Source organism: Neovison vison, chromosome 5, assembly GCF_020171115.1.
Source record: "Neovison vison isolate M4711 chromosome 5, ASM_NN_V1, whole genome shotgun sequence".
Lineage (NCBI taxonomy): Eukaryota > Metazoa > Chordata > Mammalia > Carnivora > Mustelidae > Neogale > Neogale vison.
Window position 1 is genome coordinate 41,353,981 of NC_058095.1, and position 17,082 is coordinate 41,371,062.

The window sequence follows — 17,082 nt, forward strand, 5'->3', positions numbered from 1 at the left end:
GGAGGAGGAAAGGATGGCAATGTCCAGTCATTTAAGCTCTCCCCAAGGATCTCCCTGTATGCTGGGTTGTTGGAAGTTACTTAGCCAGTTGCCCTGCTTCTCTTTCTGGCCCAGTGCTGACTCTGGGGGTGTCCAGTGACAGATCATGTAGTTCTTTTAAGAAAGGTATTCTCTTGGCCCTGGCTTAGGAGTAAATGCCTGAGCCAGCAGCTCTGATGAGGAGGGAACTGGTTCAGCTATTCCACAGCCCTTTAATTAATTACCCTGCCGACTGCCCAAGGATCTGTTCCTAGTTTTCCCTGCCTGTGATCTGGAAGTTTTTTCATGGTTCTACTTAACTCACTGTTTCAGCAGTTTTGTTGTTCATCTTTATTGTGTTTTGGGGTCTTTTGCTCAGCTGGGCTGTACCTTCAATTTTATCCTATCTGTTGCATATTATTCAAAAATTCCTCAATGTGGGTTCTAATCTTTCAGGTTTCCAGTGCTGCTGTGGATTTATTTTTCTGTTCATTCTCCCACTTCAAAAAGACTTTGGATGGAAGTACAGGTAATCAGCTATCTTCTCTTGGAAGCCATTTTAGGCACTTTAAATAAATATTCTCCCCCTACAATTAGTGTATTAAGATTGTTTTTTTATCAATTAGCTATTAATTTTACTGTAGACAAACCAACACATTTAACAAAATTAAACTGTCAAGCTTAAAATTTCTTTTTGTTCTGTTAAATAAATTACTAAAAAAAAAAAAAAAAAAAAGAAAGAAAAGAAAGTGAAAAATGGCAGAAAACTTACAATCCATGTCAAGTATGGCCCGAACAGATTTAACAAGTTCCTTAGATTCAAGAGCCAGCGTTGCTGGGATGTTACGTCCATTCCTTCCCAGTGGTGCAAGAGACGTCTGAGAAGCTAACATGGCTCTTCTCTCACTGTGAGGGCAGTAACAGAAAGTTGAACTTATCATTCAATAAATAACATCCATTTTGACTTAATCTGAATTCTTATGTATAAAAATATTTGTACTTCTGGGAATAGTGTATTCTTGGAGCCATAAAATGAAGTAATCACAAAACATTTGTTTTCAGTTCTTTATTATGCAAGAAAGACATATTTAAAGAATTAGATTGACCTCATAATAAGGAGGAATAAATCATTTGTTGGGCTTATTTTGTGAGTTCTTATGTTACACTAACATGATGTAGTCTTTAGTTTTGTAAAAATTCAAATGAAGCATTAAACAGAAGATAGAGTATATTAAAAAGACTGAGCCATGGGGCACCTGGGGGTTCAGTTGGTTAGGTTAATCATCTGCCTTTGGCTCAGGTCATGATCTCGGGGTCCTGGGATCGAGACCCACATCGGGCTCCCTGCTCAGCGGGTAGCCTGTTTCTACCTGAGCCCTGTTGCTCCCCCTGTTCGTGCTATCTCTAAAAGAAATAAATAAAATCTTAAAAAAAAAAAAAAGACTGAACCATATTTTTCTAGAGTTTAAGTTTCTAAGATGTGGTGAAAATTTGCTTAATGTTTTTTAAGGTTACCCTTTTTTCTTGAACCAGTTTGAGACAAGGGTAGGCTCTGGCTTTTAAAGATTTATTTATTTATTTGACAAACAGAGATCACAAGTAGGCAGAGAGACAGGCAGAGAGAGAGAGAGAGAGAGAGAGAGAGAGAGAGAGGAGGAAGTAGGCTCCCTGCTGAGCAGAGAGCCCGATGCAGGGCTCGATCCCAGGATCCTGGGATCCTGACCTGAGCCAAAGGCAGAGGCTTTACCCCACTGAGACACCCAGGCTTTGGCTTTTAAATAGTAATTTTTGACCTTCATATTTAATGCCAAAACTTCTGAAATATTATTCAAGGTCATGAGACTTGATGCTTGGGATGGGGGATATACTTAAACACACAAGGGGAATCTGCTTGCTAAGTATTTTAAATTCTTATTGAAAATAATTATCATAAAATTCACATAATTATCTTACATCATTAGCAGCATGGATAGCAATAAAATGTCAGATTTTTCATTAGAATAAGGAATTACAATAAAATGAATTAAAAAATGTACTATTATTGCATAACATATGGAATAATCAAATTATTATGTTGTACACCTGAAACTAATATACATTGTATGTCAACTATATTTCAATAATAAAATATTTTTAAAAGAATACTACCATAGACATTCTTCTAAAGTAAAAAAAAAAATGCCATGTGAAACCCTAAAATATAATAAGAACACAATGATTCAACTTTATTTATTTATTTATTTTTAAAAAGATTTTATTTATTTATTTGGCAGACAGAGATCACAAGTAGGCAGAGAGGCAGGCAGAGAGAGAGGAGGAAGCGGGCTCCCTGCCGAGCAGAGAGTCCGATGTGGGGCTCAATACCAGGACCCTGGAATCATGACCTGAGCCGAAGGCAGAGGCTTTAACCCACTGAGCCACCCATGTGCCCCATCAACTTCATTTATTAAACTGCTGTTTTTATAGCAAAGGGCAGAGTTTTCCTGTTTCTGCAAGCCTTTATTGCTAGAAGTAGAAATACATTGCTAGTGGCAGCTATTATAAGATGAGGGAAAAACCTGCTTTGAAAATGTATAAACAGGAAACTTTCTTTTGTCTATCTTTCATTATGTATCAAAATGACCATAAACTTGCTGTATGAAATACATAAATCTTATTAGTAAGTTTGTAGCTCTTAGTAAGAAACTTTAAATTGGAAACAAACTGTGAATAATAACAAAACCAAGGTGTATCCTCCAAATGTATTCCTTTTATTTGTGTCTACTGAATGTTGAAAATGAAAGAAACTGATTGCATGAACATGTTTTATAAAATTCTGTTTGCCATAACAACTGATCTGCTGGCTTGAGACTGACCTTTCAAGTAATTTTTATTCATACACAGGATGCTTACAGAACTTCAAGGTAATCCCATTTTTACAGAATTCCTGACAAAAACAATATAGGTGATTCCTACCTCAATTTTCAAGTTCTAGGTTATAATGACTGGCTAAATCCCTCCAGGAATTTTTTTACAGAGATGGGGTCAAAACAACATGTCCTTGTATCTATTTCCACAAAACATGAAAAAACAGTATCCAATAGGAGTTATGTTACATCTTAAGATTATTTAAGAGATTTTAGTATTTTAATCACAATTACCAAATGAAAAACGTAATCATACTCTACAGAAAACACTTAAATATTCTTACCTTAAATTTGATAAAGGAGAAGTATTATCAAAAAATAATTCTTGAATAGTCTAGAGACAAACAAGACAGTAAAGGAGATTTTAAGTTTGATATTTTTAGGATGTCTTTTCTTATTTAACTAGTATTTATAACCTACCCTCTCTTCCCACTCCCAATTTATTAAAAGGTGTTTCTATTACATGTGGGCAAAATCAATTCCATTGACATGGATGTGTAATAACTATGGAAACATTTCTTTATAGGGTAAATATTTATCAAATAACATTTACATAGTATTAAGAGTTTTGAGAAAGTGTTCATTAAAACATAGTGTATATTTGGGATCATGTTATCCTATCAATTATTTCTCTTAACAATCTATTGGTTAGCTGGTCTTTTCATTATCTATGCAATTTTAAAACTGACTATAGGTTAGCATCGTTATTTTGAGGCAGGGAATGTTTCAATAGCCACCAAACACTAGGACACTTGACTATACGTCAGTCATCTACAGATATCTTAAAAATGGACATAAAGTAATATAATGGGAAAGTTTACCTCTACAAAATGAAGAAGCTTTTCAGTGGATGCCTCAAAAGTTTTTCGAGCCATTTCTGATTTTCGCAATTGGCAGTCGAGTACTGTAATTCTCTTTTTTAACTCCTGAACACTTTCCTGGACAGAGGTATTAAAAAGAAGGTTTTACTCATTTCTTTGATTTTTACATCAGTGGCTCCTATTTTCAGTTTTTACTAACTGATACCAACATTACCATATTACTTATTTTCTCTCACTGTATTTATCTTCTGATCTGGGGGGACATTTAACTAATTTCATATTTAGAAGTTAAACTGCACAGGGATGCTGCAAATTTTATGAGATAAGCTGTAGATGACTTTGTTGATTCTTACAGTAAAATACATTTAAATTAAGTTTATCAGTTTTTGTTTTGTTTTGTTTTTTACAATATGGCTTGCCAGCTGCTGACAGGAATTGCTACCAATGTGATACAACGAAAATTGCTGAAGATATACATATATATTTAACGTAATATGTCCAATGTAAAGCTGAGCTGGCAAGGAAGTAAAGGAATCCCATGGACAGTAAAGGAATTCCATGAAGACAAACAACAACAATGCTGGATGAACTCAGTCATTAGAGTAAGCATGCAGTGTAGCATAATTTGTTGTGAGGGTACATCTTCAGGCACAGATGGCAAATGAGAGAACTTTAATGGGTAAACTGGAAAGAAACAAACCTTATAGAAGTAAATATATGATTTTGCTTTTGCTTCTGGCAAGTAGGTTAAAAAAAGTCTCCCCTATAACTTCTAATCACAAGCCCCCACTCATGAAGGTTTGAGGTCATAATTTGTATTACCCATGTATCCTGTAAATTTGTAAGCTTAAATTTTAATTTAAACAGTCCCAGACTGGTAGAAGCAAACACAAAACTTCCGTGGAGGGAGATTTTCTAAACTCAGATCCCAAAGAATGTGTACATATAATGTGTCAAAAGAACATGACCTCAGGAGATAAGCTACCATGAATAAAAGCCAGCTGAAGGAAATAAGTTACAGACACATAAAGACAACTGATACTGTAATGATCAGATACAGACTAAAATGTTTAATGTCTTAAAAAATACGGAGGAATTTAAAACATAACAAAGGGAAAAGAAATAAAAGATCAATAGGACATAAAATAATGATTCTTAAAAATAAAAATATAATCAAAATTAAAAGATCATTTATGGGTTTAATATTCAATTAGATATAGTTGAAAAGAGAATGGGTAAACTGGAAGGCAGAGCCAAAGAAGGTTCTCATAATGTACCAGAAAAATAAAAATGGAAAATATAAAAGAAGGAGAAGCAAGGAAAATATAACTAGATGAAGATCTAGCATACTCCCCATCTGAATTACACATGAGGGTTCAGAAAGAATGAAGGAGAAACTGCTCAGTATAATTTGGGGTTTTTCAGAAATAACAAAAGATACTGTTCCTCAGACCAGATTCCTCAGTGAATCTCAAACAACATAAATAAAAATAAGTCAATACATGACTCATAGTCAAAATGCTGAATACTGAAGATAAAAAGATTTGAAAATCATCTAGAAAGAAACAACGGACTGTAAACAAATAACAGATTGACTGCTGATACTGCAACCATGGAATAAAAACACTGAAAGAAATTAGATGCCAACTTACTTTAAATGTAGCAAAAATGTATTTCAAGAGCAAGAGTTCAATAAAGATGTTTTCAGACCGACAAAACTGAAGAGAATTTGTTACCAACAGATCCTCATTAAACACATTTCTAAAACATGTACTTCAGGATGGAAATAATTTTAGCAAGAAGGTCTGAGATGCAAAAAGAATGCTGAACATAAAAAATGGTAAACATGGGCATCTATTTAAATAAAGGTTGACGGCACAAAATGGACTGTAATAGTGTCTAATTTATGGTGTTAAAAGTCAAGAAAGAACTAAAATGCTGATAAAAATAGAAATTAAGTAGGAAGGGATGATGGGATTTATGTTTTAAAGTGCTCATAATATTTAGAAAAAGGTGAAAGCTAGTGATTAGTTTTTATAGTTTATGTTAAAACAGAATGTTAACATTAAAACTTAGAAATGGAGCACATACCTTCTGGCCTAGTGGAAGGAAATAAATGGAATGGGAATTGGGAAAACAGGAGAAATCTGAACCAATTAAAAAAAAAAAATGAACAGGGACACCTGGGTGGCTCAGTGGGTTAAAGCCTCTGCCTTCGGCTCAGGTCATGATCCCAGGGTACTGGGATCAGGAGCCTGCTTCCTCCTCTCTCTCTGCCTGCCTCTCTGCCTCCTTGTTACTTCTGTCTGTCAAATAAATAAATAAATCTTTAAAACAAAACAAAATAAAAAGCGAACAGGTAAAAGATGACAACTAAAAAAATAATCAGAAAAACTCAGGACACATAAAATGCATAACTTAAAAGAGGGTAGAAATGAAGTCAAGTTCATTAGCAAACAAAAGAGTATAAATGGAAAGATTTTTTCAACTAACGGTCAAAAATCAGTAAGATGAGGAAAAAATTCAGATATATGTTGTTTTCCACACACACACAATTGAAACATAAGCACACTGCAAAATTAGAAGTAAAAGAAAGGAAAACACACAGGTGAATACCAAAAGAAAGCTGCTGTAACTATTTTAATATCAATCAAAAATAAATATTGGGGGGAAAAAAGATTGCTAAATTGAAGAGTCACAACATTCCATAAAGGATGGTAATGTAATTCTAAGCTTGTCTGTTGCTAAAAATATTACTTCAAAATATATAAATTTTTTAAAAATGGAGATTTTAATGCATTTATCTGACAAGGAAATTAAAATGATTAGAGAAGAACTGAACTCTACAGTTAATGACCCCAATCTAGTAGACTATAGAAAACGATACATCAAAAAACTGCAGAATTCCTTTCAAGCTTACTTTGAAATGTGTGAACACTGGTCACATAGTAAACCGTGAAGCAGCCATCAATAAATTTTAGAGTTAGTATGCTATAGACTAGATTCTCTGGTCACAATGCAATTAACCTTTCTGTGCCTCACTGTGTTTATTAATAAAGACTCAATCATAAATAAATTTCCCCCAATTAATCTATATATTTAATGTACTTTCAGTAAAAGTTCCAATAGTTTCTTTTTTTTTTCCCTTTTGATTGAATATATAAGCCAAGTGTAAAATACATGTAAGAGATCAAAGGGTCATGTAGCCAACATACTTTTATTTATTTATTTATTTTTAAAGGTTTTATTTATTTATTTGACAGAGATCACAAGTAGGCAGAGAGGCAGGCAGAGACAGAGAGGGGGAAAACAGGCTCCCTGCTGAGCAGAGAGCCTGATGCGGGGCTTGATCCCAGAACCCTGGGATCATGACCCTAGCCCAAGGCAGAGGCTTTAACCCACTGAGCCACCCAGGCACCCGACCAACATACTTTTAAAGAAAAAGACTAGACAGGGTGATCAGATAATCAAGACTTACTATAAAAGATATCATAACCAACACAGTGTATTATTGGCACAATAACATGCAAATAAACCAATGAAAGACAACAAAGGGCCCTCAGTAAGACAGACACACATGAAATCTTGATATGCGACAGAGCTGATTTGCAGATCAATCAGGAAACAAGAGACTTGAATAAATGGTGCTGGGATAGTTCATTCATTTAGAATAAAGTCAGAATAAAATGGATCCCTACCCACACATATGCCACAAAACCAATGACAGAAGGATCAAACTTTAAAACTTTTATTTTTTAAAAGATTTTCTTTATTTATTTGAGAGAGAGAGAGAGACAGAGACAGAGAGAGCATGTGCATGAGTGGGGGGCCGGGAGGGGCAGAGGAAGGAACAGACTCCCCACTGAGCAGGGAGCTGACAAAGGGCTCAATCCCGGGACCCTGAGATCATGACCTGAGCTGAAGGCAGACACTTCACTGACTGAGCCACCCAGATGCCCCCAAAACTTTAAAACTTTGAGGGGCAAATATCAAAGGATATCTTTGGGAATGGAAGACCTTCTAAAAAGACAGGAGGGAAAGCATTGATGATAAGTTCAACTATGTGAAAACCAATGTTTATCTTACCATTGGGGGAAAGGCAAGCCATAAATTTGAGAAAAGTCTTCAATAACATATAACTTAATATAGGGTTAGGAACTGGAACATATATGTACAATCACTACATATTAATACAAAAAGAATAACCCAATGGGGAAAAAATGGTTGAAAGTAACGAAGAGGCATTTCACAAAGAAATACAAATGCCTAACAAGTATATAAATATATGCTCAACTGGCTACCTGGGCCAGGGGGAAAAGCCCTGGTGTACAGCATCTGGGGGTGTAAATACCTCTTCCCTGGCTGATTTCAAACTACCAACCTGATAGTGCTCAATATGCCATTAAGAAGAGATACCCACAACTGCCGACTGTGAGCCAGCGCCAGCTGGTCCCAGTATGCCAGTGACTTCAAGTCATTAGTAATCAGGGAAATCCAAATTAAACCACAAGGAGATCTCCTTATTACACCTACCCAGATTGATACAAATTAAAAGGAAATGAAAACAAAGTGTCGGCAAGGGTATGAGGTGAACGGTATCTCTCATTCACTACTGGTTGCAGTAAAAGTTGGTCCGAAGGCTTTTAGACGCAATTAGGCATTACCCAGTAAAGTTCATTGATCATCGTTCAACCTAGCAGTTTCACTCAAAGATATGAACCCAAGACAAACTGTTACGCATGAGGAGCATGATGTTATGTACAAAAATATTTTTAGCAGCATTGTTCATAGTAAAGAAAACAGAAACAGACTGTTCATCAAATACAGAATGGACCAAGATAACTGTAGTATTTCCATTTAAGGGAGTACAAAAATGTGATGAAAAAAAGAAGTGATGAAAATACATGAACTGGCTATAAATTTCAAATAGATGAATTGCGAAAGTAAGAGGTTGAGTGAAAAAAGCAAGTAGGAAGAATACATGTAGAACATTTCTATTTATATAAAGTTGATGAACAGGCAAGACTCAACAACATTAATTGTTAAGAGATATAAAGATATGTGGTAAAATTATTGAGAAAGTTGTTAATACTAAATCTAGAAAAGCAGTTACTTCTGAGGGTGAGGGAGGGGAATGCCAACTGGGGAGGGACAATAGATCTTCAAAGGTATTGGCAATGTTTTACTTCCTAAGCTGGAGGTAAACAGAAAAAACAAAAACAAAAAAGGTAATTAAGTAAGTATAGAGATGAGATAAAGGAAAACTTACAGTGAAAAATAAAAACACTGTTACAAAAAGAACCTGTGTCTTAAAAATGAATCTTTGAATCCGAGTTCTGTAATATCTTGGTCCATGTCTCTTAAAGCAATCTCAAATAATTAAAAAAAAAAAAAAACCAACCAAAACACGATTCCTTCTCTTTCTCCACTGGCACTGAGTTTGGGAAATGTTGAGATGCTCTCAACTATTATTTTTTCTTTGAAAAATAAACAGAGATGCCTGGGTGGCTCAGTCAAGTGTCTGCCTTTGGCTCAGGTCATGATCCCAGGACCATATTGGTCTGCTCAATGGAAAGCCTACTTCTCCCTCTGACTGCAGTTCCCCCTGCTTGTGTTCTCTTTCTCTCTCTCTCTGACAAATAAATAAATAAAATCTTAAAAAAAAATAAAATAAAAACAAAAGATTTTTTTTCAGAGATAAGTTAAGGGCTTAGCTTAGAATCCTGTTACGAAGAATGGCATGAGACCCCATTATGTGGATAAAGAGAAAACCTGAATTACTTATATTGCCAGACAACTTAGGACAAAAATGTGTCTCAGCTAGGAGCTGGGACAGAGAATTGCAAATAATCTATGTTTTTTAAAAAAAAAATAAGTAAAAGAATAAATTCATGAGAAATCTTTGAGTATTACCTAGAGAGTATTTTTAAACTGTTGATTATCCCTCCAGAAGTACATAGAGTTTTATATAAAACAGTACTTCTTAAATGTGTTTTTAATCCTTTTTAAAAATTTCACTAATTAAAAAAACTTTTTAAAGTGTTCAACAATTCATTAGTTATGTATAACACCCAGTATTTGTCCCAATATTGCAGCAACTTCAAGATACATCTCTAAAGGCCAGGGAAATGAAAGCAAAAATGAACTTTTGGGACTTCATGAAGATAAAAAGCTTTTGCACAGCAAAGAAACAGTACTTTTGATATTTTGATAATTCCCAGATTTTCAGAATCATGTTAAAGTTACTCACATGAAATAAGCATGTATCTCTGATTTCAGAATGTAAACATTGGGCCAAAAATAATAAATATATGTAATATTTTTGAGTATAGCTGCCTTTTCAAGTAATATGATTTTCCCTTGGCCTTGTGTATTATCAAAGAGTGACAAGAACATCAGCTATCTTTTGGAATTGGTTTAAATGGGCAGATGTGAGAAATGGAATAGTGACTCATAGAGCGGACCAAAGAAAATTTCCGATTTTCTCCTGTATTTTACTTTTCTAAAAATGGTTTCATTTCCACTTGGTATATTTAAGGTATTTAACTGTTTTATACTCATATAAAGAAACATGAAGTATTCAAATTCACTTTAAGTTTTCTTGAAAGTGTACTGGATTAGAGATATAAATACCTACTCTAAGTGAATTCGTTAAAAGTTATAAAACATCTATTTCAATTTACTTCATTTTCTATCTCGGTGAAATAAATGTCTATTACAGTTTTTGAAGACCTTTCAATGAATATAGTATGTATTATGTTATAAGAAAATCACAAACTAAAAAAATTCACATTAAAAAGAGATCACTTTGCTTTCTGAACAGCATTTGGTATTTTGCTATTGAAATTGGAGCCTATTAAACTAAAACTCTGTTTCTTTCTGTTAATTATCTTGGGCCCTGGGCAAAAATTATTTAACATTCACACTTCCTCGAGTGCTCTAATCAACAAGCAAAACCCATCCCTAGACTCCCCTCCTCTCATCCCCACCAGGCAAATTAGCAAGTTTAGGAACAAAAGGGGAAACCCAATGTAATCAATTAGATGTTAAATAGTTCCAGGACTTTATGTCTGAGCTGTACAATGTTGACCAATGACCCAAATCAGGTTGGGGCACATGCTATTTCAACCCCAAGCTATACAGATAAAGGGACACTCACAACCTTCACAGGAGCCCTCCACCCCCATCCCATCAGGACACACCAACCTATCATTGAATAATAGAAGACAAACACTGACCTAGTTTAGAAGTGCAGATGAAAAGGAAATGAAAACAGGATACATGACAACGGCAAGGAAACCATGGTAACTAAAAGAGAGGACGGTTTTGCTTACTTTATTTTGGTCCGAATAATCAGCAAGCTGAGCCTTTAGATCGGTGATCTCGGCCTCTAACAGATGGATCACTTCTTCGTAGTCCATTTCCATCCCGTGTGCCTGGCGCTGTGCAGCCTCGGCAAGGTGGATTCGACTTCGCAGGGCTCTGGTTTCTTCAACCACAGCTTTGGCTTCCTGAGGATTTCAAAATTCAGGCCGTTGAAAAAAAAATGCCATGTTAAAAAACAGTTTGGCAAAACAGGTGGAACAAAATCTTTTACGTCCTCTGGAAGTTATAATTCCCAAACTCAATCAATAGGTACGTGCTCCTCACATCTCAATTTAAAACTTAGTATCCACCTTATTTTATTATGTAGAGCAAATGCCTGATCTTACTTTTCCTCTCTCGATTTCTTGGATAGTTTTCAGTATGGAATCCCCAACTTCACACACCTAGCATAACATTTTGGAAATAAGGGAAGTAGAAGGGAATTGGAGAACAGAATTAAGAACAGGTTCAACAGACACAAAGAGTAGGCTTCCACAGAACTCCGGTATGTGGTAGTGCTGATGCTCTAGGAAGAGTCAAAAATAGCTGAGAGATCTGTGGTGTTGTGGACTTCCTTGTGGTCCAAGCCCAGGATCCAAAGCTTATTTCTAGACATCAGTCTGTTTGTTACATCCCCCTTATGATTTACAATGGTAAGGCCTCTGGTATCCTGAGTCTCAACACATGAAAATCCTTTTGAAACCTCCTTTTTCCTTACCTCCCCCAACTCCCAAGTATATAATCAGACACCCCTCACAACCCCAGGGCAGAAGCTCTTTCTGCCCCAGGTTCCTGTCCCCATGCTTTAACAAAACCACCATTTTGCAACCCTTCTCTCTCTCTCCAAACAAACAAACAAACAGCCAAAAGGTGGAATTCAGTAGCAAAACATCTTATTATTTCTATAGGGTGCAATGCTCACAAGACATTTATTAGACATGTTATGCCTTAGATGATTCATGTGTCTTTTCTCATTTAACCTTTAGAATAATATCAGAGAGAGTCATTATTAAAAACCATTTTATACATAATTAAACAGAGGCTCAGAGAGGTTACATATCCTGTCCAAGGACACAAAGAAGTGCCAGAGTTTAAATTCAGGTCTGCCGAACTCCAACATTAGTGCTCTTTTCACCATTTTACTTTGCTACTAAATGATGAAACAAATAAAACAAAACTATATACTAGCTACACTCTCCACCTTAGGAAGAAGATGGGGTGACCAAAAACACGGGCTCCCTCAAAATGTGCTTTGGTGTTAGGCCAATGACAGTCCCCTCCCCACGGACACCAATATAATTTAGCATGGCAGTTAATATACTATAAAACATTTATTTTCCTTTACTTGATGCAGAAGTCTCGTTTTTCTACAATGAAACTTTCTGCTCCAATCGCCATGGCTAATATTCAAGTATGGCTATTTTAATTTTCTTGGAGCTATTATAGGATGCCTGCTTTTGAGTCTAAATGCATTTGAAATGAAGGGAGAGTTAGAACGTGGACATATTTTTAAGGGTCAGTTTTTCACTCATACATTCAATAAATGTTTATTAAGTACTTGCTATGTGTCAGGTTCTGCTTCAGGTACTGAGGAGAGAGCACCTCACAAAACAGACAAAAAGTCCTCCCTCATGCCCTTTTCAGACCTGAATTTACATTATAGTTTGGGGAGATATACAGTAAATTAGGGATTATCAGTGAAGATCTCCCTGAGATTATATGTAATCAGAGATGTAATCAGAGACCCGCATGAAGCATGGAGCTATGAAGGTTTCCCAAGGAGCTTTTTGGGGGGGGCAAAAAGAATAGCTTGTGCAAAGGCCCTGAGATGGAATTGTTTGTTCTATCTTTAGAGAACAGTGAGGAAGCCAGTGTGGCATTAAGTTGAGAGTGGTAAGAGACAGGCAGGAGGGAGTCGTAGGACACAAGGAGTAAGGTCAGGGATGAGGCTGGGGTGGAATGGCCGATCTTAAGAGGTTTGGTAGGCCATCACAAAAACTTTGGTTTTATCCAGGGTGAGATGGGAAGTTACTGGAGGGTTTGGAGCAGAGAAATGATTACGATCTGACTTAAATTTTAAGTGGATTAGTTTTGCTCTTGGGTTGAGAGAGGGCTGCAGGTGGGCCAAGGAGGAGCAGGGAGAAGGGGACAGGTGTAAAAACTATGGCTTGAACAAGGGTGACAGTGTTGGAGATGGTATAAAGTGGTTAGATTCTAAATGTAGTTTGAAAGTACAGCTAACAGAAGACTTCATCATCACTAACAACATTTACTTAGCAGCTAGTGCATCTAGATCATCATATCATGTGATTAAAAACAACATACAAAGGGGATAAAGGATACTTTCCTTTTCCTGGTTTCGTTCAGAACATGAAGTATGCCTTACGTAAGTGGAAGAACAGAGCAGGGCATGACAGACAAAAAGAACAATGTGGGGGTGCCTGGGTGGCTCAGTGGGTTAAGCCGCTGCCTTCGGCTCAGGTCATGATCTCACATTTCTGGGATCGAGTCCCGTATCGGGCTCTCTGCTCAGCAGAGAGCCTGCTTTCCTCTCTCTCTCTCTCTCTGCCTCCCTCTCTGTCTACTTATGATCTGTCTCTCTGTCAAATAAATAAATAAATAAATATATCTTTAAAAAAAAAAAAGAACAATGTGAACAAAGGAAGAGAAGACAAGAAGGGATACATTTGAGAAATGGCACTAGATTGATTTTGACTGGAGTAGGTGCTTCCTGGGAGAACAATGGGGAAAAAAAAAGGCGGAGGAGAGACAGGGAAAGAGCCAGGCTTCGGTAGAAATGGCATGACCGCCCAAAGGGCTTGTATCAGGTAAATCTTAAGAACTTTTGAGCAGAAATTGATTTGAGATCAGAGTGCTTTAGAAAGCTCAACCTGACAGCAGGGCTCAGGACGGAGAGGTCTGGCTGACCAACGGCCTCCTACACCTGATTCAAAGGGCTTGATTTCAGTCCCAGGAACAAAAGGTACAGCCTGGGGAACAGAATTAATGGTATCACACCGGTGTTGCCTAGTGACAGACAGTAACTATGCTTGTGGTGAGCACGGCATAACTGTAGTTGTTGAATCACTAGGGCTGTACACCTGAAACGGAGGTAACATTGCGTGTCAACTCCACTCAGATCAAACAACAGCAAAAAACCCAAAGAACTTGATTTCCTTATCTTTAAGCCCAGTGGTCTTCTCATCAAAGGGTACTACTATTAGGAAGAAATACCTGGGGAAACAGAAGAGTATTTACCAAGCCACATCATTTGGTTCAGGCCAGGTGACCACGTCACGAGTGTCACCGCTTGATCAACCCACAGCAGGCTGTGGCTGTGCGTACAGGATGGAAATGGATGCCAGTGCTACTCGGCACGTTTTACACAGACCAGCTCAGCGGATCCATACACTGCTGTGGGAGGCGTGTCTATTCTTACACTCCTTTAATAGGTGGAAGACTAAAGCACAAAAGGTCAAGGACAGACCTAAAAAGTGGCTGGACTGGGTTTTGAACTCAGGCAGTGCGCTCTCAAAGTTCATGCTCTTGGCTACAAAGCCATACTGTCTGTTCAAACTCAGAAAATGATTAAAACACACACACACACACACTCATAGATGACAATATCAGCCCAACCCTACAGGAGCTTAGGATGTGGACATGACAATACACTAAAATATCTTCGAGGCTGCTGACACCGCTCCCCATTTTCCATTCAATCAAGCTAGAAAAAAAAAATATCCTGCTGCTGAAGAGAAAGAGGAGGGGCAGAGAATTCTCCATAGCTGCAATGAATAATAACTAATGTGATGATTTATCTCCTTCACGCTCACTTCAAGCAGCTTTTATTCCTCTATAAAGACAGCATTTTTATTTTTGTTCAAAGAATGCTAGTTAATTAAATGAAGAATCTGGATGGAATATTTATATAGCCATGATAGTTCACTGATGGGAATACAGTGTGAAATGCGGTTGGGTGGTAAAAGATGCAGAGGTTTTGATGCTGAATAAATTCATGCTATTTCTTTTGTCAATGCATAACTGTCAGGTTGGTAAATGTGACCCCTTAGCAAAGTTCTAGCCCAATTCCCACTGAATGACTGTTTAAAAGATTAGTGCATTGAAATGATGACTTTTAGAGGAAGCAGTAAAAAAAAACCCGATAGCAGCAGTGTGCTGTATTTAGCAATGCAGGATCACATAAATCCATTTTTTCCTTTTCCTCCTGGGTCGTCTTCTAATAAATTACTGTAAAGCCTCCCATGTCAGTAACAATTGAGCCAGAATTTTCTGAGTACCTCACCATGAGCCCTAAATCCCATCGGGGTAGATGCTGCAGCCAGTTCATTGAATTATTTTGTATTAGGTAGAGATTAATTCAGCTTAGAAAGTTAGGAAATAAAAGAGAAACAAAGAGGCAACAGCAATCAGAAAAATCAACACAAGCATTACGTTTTTTAATACTGAACAGAATGGACATGGAGACTGGAAGGGAATCTTGAGTTATGAAGTCCAATCTCTGACTTGGCTTTTTTTTTTTTTTTTTGGTGACACTGAAGAAATACCTCCAACTCATACTGTCTCATTGTAAAATGAGGATTTTTCCACCTTACAATTTCACAATGAATCTTCAGGAAGGATCACACCAAACACTCCTTTGACAAAGGAGACAAAGGGTATTATCAACTCACACAAAGGGCAGTATAAGCTCAGACAAAAGACAATGTGCTGTGTGTTTTTCCACATACAGCATTTCTTCCCCACAAGGAACATGACATAGAAGAGAAAACATGACTGTTAGAATGAGCTATACCTAGGTCAGAATCTTTGATCTGTGATTTCTTTTTTTTTTCCTGGCTGTGTAATTCTCTAATGCTCTAAGAAACTCAGTTTGTTCAGTTGTATAATGGGAAATAACAATGCCTACTTTATAACATCAACTCTCACAGGAAGGTTAAAGAAACAATTACAGTTCTTGGTACAGTTCCTCTTTACTGCTTTTGAAAGATAGACATAATCACCTATGTGATTAGAGAGTTAGACTAGACAATTTATTAAGGGCTTTCCTGAGGCAATCAATTAGTAATACCAGTTATTGAACTTTAGAGAAGTTGTTTGGGAACATAATAACATAATGTGCACAGGTCTTTTTAATGTTAGCAACAATTATGTAAAACCTTCTCTTCTCTAGTTATGAGTCGTAACGGCTCCCTAAAGTAGAAGGAAAAAGCATTAATAGCAGTTGCACGTTTGTAATTAGGCTAGTACATCCGTATCAGTAACCTTCGAAATTCTGTAATTTTTAAGCTAATCAGTAAATCTTTCAAAATGTCAATGGCCAACTGGAGAAAAAAAGAGACTGCAAAGAGATATATGTCTTGGTATAATGTAACTTATGCTACCAAGCCTGAAAGAATACTTCTCTTATCAGCTTCCGACATTCACTCACTGGAGAACTCTTGTTGATCCTGGTCCCACTACAGCTTGTGAGAAAAGATTAAGGGTTATTGCAGGAAGAGGGCTGTTGAAGGAAAAGTGTTTAAAAGCAAGTTATGTATAGGTTCCTTAACTTGTGTATCAGATTTATTAAAACGTGTATACTATTTCTCCCAATGGATCATCTCAAAGTAACTTGCAGGTATTCACGAATGAATCCCCAACTCATTCTGTAAGCATGGATGCCCTTGGGGGAAGAAAATGAATTCACGGAAGTTTCTATGGGCCTCTGAAACGTGCTCTCTCCTCTCTCTTTCCTTGCCCTTCCTCCATGCATACATCCAGCCCACCAGCCCACCTTCAAGCCTAACCACTTATTAAGCACCGTGAAGTCTTCATTTATGATGTATTTGCAGCCACTCCTTAATCTGCATTCTTGCCACCGCATTACTGATTCACGTTCTCATCACCTCAACGTTAGGTACTATGGAAAGTCACATAAATGATCACCCTGCCTACTGTGTTTTTCACTCTCA

General features: G+C 36.9%; 1 protein-coding gene across 9 annotated transcripts in view; it reads right to left on the reverse strand.

Annotated features, from left to right (window-relative positions):
- Positions 1-17,082, reverse strand: part of STXBP4 (syntaxin binding protein 4) — a 270,874-nt gene that overhangs the window by 171,691 nt on the left and 82,101 nt on the right. For all 9 annotated transcript variants that reach the window (XR_006384565.1, XR_006384564.1, XR_006384562.1 and 6 more), the window contains 4 exons: positions 11,080-11,256; positions 3,746-3,862; positions 3,209-3,258; positions 791-924 (listed from right to left, as the gene is read on the reverse strand). Coding sequence is in view for 4 of the 9 variants with exons in the window: in XM_044248640.1 (XP_044104575.1) it covers positions 791-924; positions 3,209-3,258; positions 3,746-3,862; positions 11,080-11,256 (478 nt within the window). In the remaining 5 variants the exon portion in view is untranslated. The remainder of the gene's footprint in view (positions 1-790; positions 925-3,208; positions 3,259-3,745; positions 3,863-11,079; positions 11,257-17,082) is intronic.